This window comes from Gymnoscopelus braueri, assembly GCF_963280865.1.
Source record: "Gymnoscopelus braueri genome assembly, chromosome: 23".
In the NCBI taxonomy this organism is placed as follows: Eukaryota; Metazoa; Chordata; class Actinopteri; order Myctophiformes; family Myctophidae; genus Gymnoscopelus; species Gymnoscopelus braueri.
The window spans coordinates 41,147,240-41,157,041 of NC_137625.1; the positions used below are offsets into that span (position 1 = coordinate 41,147,240).

Sequence of the window (9,802 nt, forward strand, 5' to 3'; positions counted from 1 at the left end):
GTGCAAAAACCAACACGCTTTAAATGTCCTCCCATTAAAACCGGCTCCAGCATCATGTAAATATGACTGTATGATCTAATAACGAGCCGTTCACATGCGGACCGCGTTCACTTTCATAGTGGTGGTAAACCTACTGGCGCGTGGCTAACGTGCGCGCGCGTGTGTTCATGTGTGTATGTATGTATGTGTCTGTGCGCGTGTGTATTGATATGAAACTTTGTATATGAATCGATCGAGCCGCTGGCATGATGATCACGATGATGATGATGGAGAGGAAGATGGTGGTGTTGTGGTGTTTTTGTGTCGTTGTGCTCTTACAACAACAATGCACTGGTGCTGCTAGACAACACAGAGATGTGAAGAGCTTGTGTGTGACGTGCGAGAAGATCACTGAGAACTTCAGCAAGGTGAGTGTGTGTGTGTGTGTGTGTGTCTGTGTCTGTGTCTGTGACATTGGATGGAGGAGGAGGTCATAATGCATGGAGCTTTTAAAAAACACCTGCAACAACACCTGGTTTACAACCACTGGGGTGTGTGTGTGTGTGTCTGTCTGTCTGTCTGTCTGTGTGTGTGTGTGTCTCTGTTTCCCTCCATCGCTCTGTGTTTGTGTGTGTGTGTGTGTCTGTCTGTCTCCCTCTGTCTGTCTGTCTGTCTGTCTGTCTCCCTCTCTGTCTCCCTATGTGTGTCTGTCTGTCTGTCTCTGTGTGTGTGTCTGTCTGTCTCCCTCTGTCTGTCTGTCTCCCTCTCTGTCTCCCTCCCTCTCTGTCTCCCTCTGTGTGTGTCTGTCTGTCTCTCTATCTGTGTGCGTGTGTGTCTGTCTGTCTGTCTGTCTGTCTCGGTGTGTGTGTCTGTCTCCCTCCATCGCTGTGTGTGTGTGTGTGTGTGTGTGTGTGTGTGTGTGTGTGTGTGTGTGTGTGTGTGTGTGTGTGTGTGTGTGTGTGTGTGTGTGTGTGTGTGCCTGTCTCTGTGTGTGTCTGTCTGTCCCTCTCTCTCTCTCTCTCTCTGTCTCTCGTTTTCTCTTTCTGTATCCCCCTGACAGACACCCCCCCCTCCACTTGAGCCACTTCTCTCTATCATAGAGATATCAAAGAGAACTTGACCTCACACACTGTGTTGTTGTTGTAATAGCGGAGGACTTCACAAGATGGCACCACTTGTCCATTGAACTCAATGTACGGGGGGCACCACCTTGTGAGGTTGTCTCCTCTATTATGGCTTGACATACTTAGTTGTGTCGCGCACCAGAAATAGCAGACCTACAAGTTCACGTGTCGGGCTGCAATGTGTCTCCAACTACCCAACCTCCCCCCATCTGTCTCTCTCCAGCTCTCCACCTGAGCACTCTCTCTTTCTTTCTGTCTCTCTCTCCCCCGCTATCCCCCTTCTCAACATGAATCCGAGACTCGCTGTACTCATACATAGGTTTTGTGTGTATGTCAGGGGTTCCAGAGGACCGCCAAGCAGAACTTTGGTGGAGGGAACACAGCCTGGGAGGAGAGAGCACTGTCCAAATACGAGACAAGGTGGGAGACGCGTGCGTCCCTGTAGAGCCAATCAGGTCACCCTGACACAAAACAAACGCTCCTTTTCAGTTTGTTTGCTTTTTGTCAGCACCAGAGGTCACTCGCTCTGTACAGTCGAACAAGATGAACAACTCTTTTAAACACTATACACTAGTGATGAGCGGGTCGACCCGTAACCCGCGGGTCAACCCGCGGCGCGGGTAGGTCGAGTCAGGATTTCAGAGAAAATTATGCGGGCTGAGGGTGAGCGGGTCAGCCGCTCTCCACGAAAAAAAAAAAAAAAAACCCTATTTTGACCAACATGCTTGTTTATTCAGCCCATGACAATGTTGTGCTACTGTAGACATTTAAAGGGACTTTGGGTACTTAAAAGAGCGCTATATAATATATATATATATTCCCACCGCGGGTCGCGGGGCGGGTTGAGCCATAGATTTATATATGGGTTCGCGGGGCGGGTTGAGGCGGGTCGCGTTCCGTCGCGGGTTGGGGCGGGGCGGGTCATGAAAAAACCCGACCCGCACATCACTACTATACACAGTAAAATCCTGAGCTTTAATTTGAAGGTACTATGCAGAACTAATTTCAATGAATAAAATATTATTTTAACTTATCTGTATGGTAGAGAATGTTAATACAATAGCACTAGTACATTTGCAGTGGTAAAGTATGTTGATACAACTAGTACAGTGGTTGGAGGTAGTCTCGCATAGCCAGACAACTATTCCACAATCTCCGAATGCCATGTAGAGTCTGGAACTACACCTCCCGAAAAGCAGAGATAGAAGCCTTCATCCGTTTGTCATTTCCGTTATCGAAAATATATTTTCAAATATCGTATTTTTATTTTCTTTATTCCCATTTCTGATAAGCGGCAAGCTCGATCGTTTTCAGAGCCTCCGTCCTAGGTTGGAGGTGGTCTCCCTACTCTTCCATTGAGACATTTAGACCGTGGCGTTGGGTAGGACCAAGTAGTGCTTCCTGAAGCTGATAAGATCCCCTCTGGCCAAGAGGGTCCTTCCTCTTGCTTGAGTGGTAGAAATTTCATTTTGGGAGACCCCGGTTCGAATCCTAGGTAGGACATAAAAAGTTACAGATTGCAGCTCTAACTCTGAGAGTGAACAAATGTAACCAAATGAACCCGTAAAATGGATACATTTAACACAGAGGATAAATTCCATATTACACGAATAGAGAATGAAATATTGTAAGCATGATTGTGTTAAAAAAAATTTAAACTGTAATTTCCGTATCAAACGGTCCTCTCATCTCTTTTCATGGTTTCCTCTGCGTGTCACACAGTGAGATCCGTCTGGTGGAGATTGTGGAGGGACTGTGTGACAGCAGCAGCTTTGAATGCAACCGCATGGTGGAGGAGAACGAGGAGCTCTTTGAGACCTGGTGGTTCAAGAGGTACGTGTGTGTGTGTGTGTGTTACACAGTTAATTACACACGAGTGTGAGATCAGAGGTGTGACATTTTGTTGTCATCAGGGCTCGCTGGCCCGAATGGCATCTTTGTTGTTGTTGCAAAATACTACTGCTGGTGTGAATTCAGCGTGAATGAGAATCGCAGTGCAGTTTTTTTTCCCCTTTTACCCCACTTTTCTCCCCAAATTTGTAGTTATGCCAATTAATCCCTCCCACTGCTTGCCACTGCTGTTGTACCCTACTGGGTAGTACTGGCTCACCTGCCAGTGAGGAACCCCCACCGGGAGGACCTATAGAGCCTTCGTCCTAATCCTCCCGCTCAACATTCGCCGCTGACGGGTGCCGCTCCAGCCCGTAGGAGTACGTGCAGTGACAAATATCATCCTCCCCGCCTGATGTTGATCAGATGAGCGGTTCGCAATGTATACAGGACAGATAGACAGACATAGTAAATACAGAGATGCCTGATTCAGAGATAGCTGTGCCGTACAATTACAAGCCCTGCGTAAATTGCCATTTTAGAGTCCATCGCTTGTACGGTCATTTCACTCATGTGTCCGTCTTCTTTTCCTTCCTGTTGCAGGAAAACAAAGCACCCAGACCTGCATAAATGGTTCTGTATTGAAAGCATCAAAGTGTGCTGTCCAAAGGGAACATTTGGACCAGACTGCAACGGTGAGGATCAAACGGGGTATTGAGGCAAACAGTCACTGACACTTTGCTTTTCTAAGATATGTGGAAGTTAATTATATGAGCTCACGGGACAAGAACATTAGACACGCAGGTCTGTGGTCAAGGTCGTTCTCTGCCGAAAGCAGGGATCAGAACATACTGTAGTTATATCCAAAGATAAGAGAGCCAATGCCATGCCAGCATGAAGTGGTGTCTTTATTCTATAATATATAGATCGTCAGAACATACAAGGCCAAGGATGAATGACACCATGTCAATATTTGTCACAAGACACTTCCTTAAGAGACCTAGTATGAAAAACGAATGCAAAGGTAGAGTAGCCAGTTATTTTTTACCTCATTTCTTTCTCCAGATTTAGCCGTTATATCAATTATTAATCCTTCCCACACATTTCTGTGTTGCCACTCCTGTCGCACCCCATTGGCTCACCTGCTAGTGAGGAGCTCAGAGGATGTAGCACCTCCGTTACTGAATTGAATACATACTGTAGGACCTCGATGGAAACGAGTCCCTTTTTGACTAATAAAGTATTCAATCAATCAAAACCACAACGATGCAATTAACCCCAGGGAACCACTTTTATGTTGCTTTTTATCCATTTATTTTGTATTTCTTTCTGTTTTTCCTGAAGCCTGTGTGGGGGGGTCTGAGAGGCCTTGCCACGGCAACGGAGTCTGCGATGGCGACGGGTCCCGCGGCGGTAAAGGGAAGTGCAGCTGTAACCACGGGTACACCGGGGACTTCTGCCTGGACTGTATAGACGGACACTTCAATGAAGTCCGCAACGACTCCTATTCACTCTGCACAGGTGAGCGCCGACGCACACGAGAAGCTTAGAGCAGTGCTTCTCAAACACTTTCGTGTCAAGGACCCCCCACAAATTGATATCGATTGACTCGATTATTCGATTAAGTAATCGATAGAATAATTGCTAATTAAACAAGCTATAGCTGCATTCTTTTGTGTACTAAGTTCAACGAAACCATGGCAACGGAGAGGTGAGTGACAGGGAGCTGACCTGTGTGACCCTCGGTCTCTCTTTCAGAATGTCACAGGTCCTGTAAGACGTGCACCGGGGCCACCAATCAGGACTGTGACGAGTGCAAGGGAGGCTGGGAGGACGACGAGCAGGAGGCTTGTGTCGGTGAGTGAGGAGACGACGGTCCCCAACCATTTCTTATATCGGTGCTATCAGACGGAAACCTCTTATCTCCATATTTAAACTTGTCGTGTTTTTTGGTAAATCAACGCCCTACTTGATCATACTACAGCGTCACACAAAAGCATCAAAAGTAGCGGATCTGCAAGTTTGAAATCGCGACTCGCTTCGAGCTTGTAGATCTGCTACTTTTGATATTTTTTTCATTTGAATCCTGAAAAGTAACAGTTTTGGACGTATGAGGTTTCCAACCGACGGAGACGATATCCCACAGACCTCCATTTCATACTGAATTTTATACTTCTCTGGAAAATCTTCAGTGTACATTTAAAGGGATATTTCACTTTCAAAAAAACGTTGGGTCATTTTATCGTCTACTCAGGCTTTTGTGAGCCCCCCAGACCGTTTTTTAGTTGCTTGATTCAGTATTTAGATATTTGATAATCATTTTATCAGACACGCCCCCTTCCTATACAAACCCATTATAACTTCAAACTCCATTTTTAACATGTTAGATTCATCAAAAACACCTGTCCTTGATTCTGGCGACTCACCCTGCCCTCCTAATACGCGAGGGGGCCGTGTATGTTCGATTATATACTTTTTTCATTTATTTTATTGAATTTTTTTATTGTATTTAATTTTTTTCATTTTCAAAAAAATATATAAAAAATAAATGAAAAAAGTAATCGAAAAAATGTCAAATAAAATGAATATCAAATATCTAAATGAATCAAGCAACTTAAAAACGGTCTGGGGGGCTCACAAAAGCCTGAGTAGACGATAAAATGACCCAAAGTTTTTTTGAAAGTGAAATATCCCTTTAACTCAGAGTGTACAAACCAAATGGACCCTTATTGGTCCAATAAGAGAGGTATGTACCCGAGGTTACAATACGATAAAGGTACAATACCTAACAGTACTGTACCTGAGGTTACAATGTAGCAGCAGTAGAAACATTAACACAGACATACATCTTGCCCTAGAAATATATCTGAACTATATAACTACATGTAGACTGGTTTGTGTCTGCAGATCTGTGGTCATCACTGCGGTTGTTTTTGTTTTTAATGTGTTGTCAGATGTTGACGAGTGCTCCACGGATCCTCCGCCGTGTAAAGAAGATCAGTACTGCCTCAACACAGACGGCTCGTACTCATGTAGAGGTGAGACCACACACTACCAAGCTGCTTCACTGTACAGCAGTGGTGGAAAAAGTACTCAGATATTATTTTACTTAAGTAAAAGTATCAATACTGCAATATAGAAATACTCCGTTACAAGTGAAAGTCCGGAATTAAAAATTGACTTGAGTAATAGTACAAAAGTATTGGTATCAAAATGTACTTCAATTACCAAAAGTAAAAGTACTGAAATGTTTGAAAATAGCAGATCTACAAGCTCACAACGCGTCGCATCGACCTAGGTAGACGCGTCGCATCGACCTAAGAGATATAAAATAGGGGCTGAAGTGGTTAATGTATGTTTTATAATGTAATAATGTATATCTGCAAAGTAACTAGTAACTAAAGTTTTCAAATAATTGTTGTGGAGTAAAAGTACAACATTTGCCTTTGAAATGTAGTGGAGTAGAAGTAAAAGTATAGACCATTGGAAATAATCCAGTACCGTAAAAGTACCTCAAAATTGTACTTAAGTACAGTACTTGAGTACATGTACTTAGTTACTTTACACCACTGCTGTACAGTATGCATCGTTGTAATGCAGTGATTCTCAACCTGTGCGCCGTGAGGCTATTGCAAGTGGACCCCCAAATAACTGGGAGAACTTTAATTATCATATAACATGAAGTAATGTCATGGTCTTTTTTCTTTTATATTTGTGATATTGTAATTGTGAAGGGGAATGTTCGCTTCAGAGAGAATGCCTAATAATATTGCTCTGACACACGCTTGCACATTTTTTCCCCCCCAATGTAACATGAATACTGAATGAGCTTTGTGTTTGTGTGCTGTACCAGCGTGTGATAAGGTGTGCTCTGGCTGTACCGGGGCGGGGCCTGATAAGTGCCAGTCCTGTGCCAGCGGGTACCACCATGTAGAGGGCACCTGCACTGGTGAGATATCCCACAATACACTGTTCTGTTCGTCGTTTCACTTACTTCCAAGCCAAGTCTCAAAAGCTAGGGTTTTTCTTTTTAAGTGACTAACGGGATGCCTCCCAAGTGATGCTGCAGCTTTGATGGATTCATAGATTAGTTTGACGGCATCATCAGTGTTGTGTAATCTTTTTTTTATAATTTTTTTGTCTGTTTACATCTTTGCTAATAGGTTGTATTCATGTTCATGTGTATTTTCAGATAGACAAAAAATGTTCTTAGGACAAAAGAATCTGGTGGCCCTACTGTCTGAATATAGAGATTTAACTTTTTTATCAGCAAAGTACAAAAACAAAAAACCCTATCACTTACACCCCCTTCAAAGCTTAAGTCCTACTATAGCACCATGTGTACCATCTCACAACACGTCGTGCTGTGAATCACAGTCAACTGCAGACTTGCGTAACAGTGACTTGGTCTCAGCTGTGTAGTTACTGTACCGTTACTGTTCTGAGTGGAGGTGTAAGTGGTTGGTTTTGCGTCACCAGATATTGACGAGTGCTCCCAGGAGGAACCCGTGTGCACCAAGGAGCACCAGGAGTGCATCAACAGTAAAGGGAGTCACCTTTGTGTCTGCGCCAGCGGCTACGAGGAGGAAGAGGAAGAGTGCGTCCCGACGCCACAACCAGGTCAGCACCGTTTGTCGGTTTAACCACTTATGCCCTGCTTTATATGTCGTTGTATGACAGTGTCGCACGGTGAACATATCCAATCTAAAAGCTCACAACGTGCCGTGAGCTTGTAGATATGCCATTTGCCTGGTTCTACGGTACAGTATTTTTTCCATACTCACGATTGTGCTGTAAAAAACCCAAATGAAATCAAAATTACATTTGATTATTTCATCGTCCAAAATCTAACTTTAAAAATTACCAACTTAAGACAACATAATGCTAGAGCCATTTTTAAAAAAATTACCAGCTGCAAGACCACAGCCACTGAGTGGTGCAAATATGCGACTCAACACGAGTTAACAATCAATCAATTGGACGCACCAAGGATGGAAGGTTGACATCAATGATGTGGCCAAGTATAACCTGTTGGCAGCTGCATACTAGAAAGCTCTTTTGCACAAGGCCCATCATTTTCTTTGTTTTAATAGATGGGGTCAGCTTACATGCGTGCTGTTTCATTTTAACAAACGGCAGTCTTGATAAAAAAAAAAAGCACATTCTACAACACTGAAATGTCTGCTGTAGTTTACCGTGGATGTATTGAGAGAAACATAATGTACACATCTACAAAAACTACTCGAAAACCAGTCTGGTTATGCCGAAATAAGCAATATCTTGAGTCACAGTTTACGATAAGTCAGGTGCATAACAACGTATAAATAGTCTTAAATGGCCTTGGTTGAAATATGTCAACTTTTTCTTTATTCTATCATCAGAAGAGGAAGAAAAAGAATCGGAGACGCCAGATACCCACAATCCACAGCAGCACGACGACCTCTGACCTCAGCACTTAGGAGCCAATAAGGGGCGAAATCAGGAAGAACTATTTCAATTCCCATTGGATGCGTGTCTTGGCGCTCCATCTCCCGTTTTAAACAAAACATTTTAACTACACAACACTTGTAGAGAAACCCACAGCAGTGCTGTCACAGCAGACGATTCTGTCATCGGACCCTGGATCAAAGACGTTTTGCAGTATAGAGTGTCCTGTTTGTCATTATTGCTTCTCCGTTGTGCTCAAATAATGTTGTCTTTGTTCTTTGCCTTTGTTTAAAATTCATTCTGACAGAAATACGGTTCAATAAAAATGAGATATTAAATTAAATCACACATGTCAATGAAGCTATATAATGGTGTAGACATTGTTGTGATGTCATGTGCAGTGGTGGACAGTAACCAAGTACATTGAGTACTGTACTTAAATACATTTTTTTTCCTTTTTGTTTTGGGCCTTTTATTTGTAGTTTTCAGTAGAGACAGACAGGAAACGGGGAGAGAGAGAGATGGGGAAAGACATGCAGCAAAGATCGTCGGGATCGGGACTCGCGATGCGCTGTAATACTGTACTACATTGAAGCCTAGGTGACACCACTACAATTCTAGGAAGGGAAGTTACATTATAAATTAACCACTTAAGCCCAATTTCATATAGTGAAAATAGCAGATCTACAAGCTCACAATGTGTCACTATGTAGTCTCTCGAGTCAAACTGACTAGTCTCTCCTCCCTGCTTCCGTTTTGTCTTTGCAGTCACGCAAATTTGTCCTGATGTAAATCAAATCAAAAATGTAGTTTTTTTTAATGGCATTCGGAGATTGTGGGATAGTTGTAATTTAAATCTTATAATATACAACTTTAGAGCTGAAGAAAATGCAAAAACACAATTTGCACTGACATGATTTTCAGACCTCAAATGCATTTGTGCTCGAATGTGCATAGATTCTGTTCTTACCCAAGAAGAAATCCTTAAGAAATGTCGTCTTAAGAATGTGAAGCATATCGTCTCTGTCGGGTGGAAACCTCATATATCAAACGTATCAAAATGCGCCGCACCACGTTTCAAGCTTGTAGATCTGCTTTAAAAACACCAAATTGTTTTACTTAAGTACAGTACTTAAGTAAATGTATTTAATTACTTTCCACCACTGTGTGTGTGAGAGAGAGAGAGAGAGAGAAGGGAGTTGGATGAATGCTGTATTAGCTGCTGTAGATTGTTCCTACCCGCCCTGGCAGGATAAGAAGAGCTGTGGCCAGAGTAGTGTTGAAGATAAGGTTTGGAATCACTCTTAAGTAGGTTGGCTCGCCATCATCATGTCATCTTCAGCAAAGGAGGTGGAAATCTTAAAAAGCCCAGCACCTCAGCATTTTTTTAACCGATCATACAATACAATAATGTATTAATATTTGTAAATTCAGGATTTAAA

At 43.0% G+C, this 9,802-nt stretch overlaps 1 protein-coding gene across 2 annotated transcripts; it reads left to right on the forward strand.

Annotated features, from left to right (window-relative positions):
* creld2 (cysteine-rich with EGF-like domains 2) lies at positions 1 to 9,573 on the forward strand. Of its 2 annotated transcripts, none has more exons than XM_080421253.1 (10): positions 1 to 407; positions 1,441 to 1,523; positions 2,826 to 2,936; positions 3,537 to 3,628; positions 4,278 to 4,454; positions 4,692 to 4,790; positions 5,888 to 5,971; positions 6,787 to 6,882; positions 7,413 to 7,562; positions 8,330 to 9,573. In XM_080421253.1, the coding sequence occupies exons 1-10, from the start codon at positions 246 to 248 to the stop codon at positions 8,377 to 8,379; spliced, it is 1,104 nt and encodes a 367-aa protein (XP_080277379.1). In that variant the 5' UTR covers positions 1 to 245; the 3' UTR covers positions 8,380 to 9,573. The 2 variants fall into 2 exon arrangements, with proteins under 2 accessions (XP_080277379.1, XP_080277378.1); XM_080421252.1 differs by having other exon boundaries at positions 7,413 to 7,553; positions 8,315 to 9,571.
* The last annotated feature ends 229 nt before the right edge of the window (positions 9,574 to 9,802 follow it).

Bases quoted from the DNA above. Each gene is read 5' to 3' on its own strand.
- creld2 (XM_080421252.1), top strand. From the start codon at position 246: ATGATGATCACGATGATGATGATGGAGAGGAAGATGGTGGTGTTGTGG. The intron at 4,791-5,887 runs GTGAGTGAGGAG...ATGTGTTGTCAG, and splicing joins CGAGCAGGAGGCTTGTGTCG to ATGTTGACGAGTGCTCCACG. The intron at 6,883-7,412 runs GTGAGATATCCC...TTGCGTCACCAG, and splicing joins TGTAGAGGGCACCTGCACTG to ATATTGACGAGTGCTCCCAG.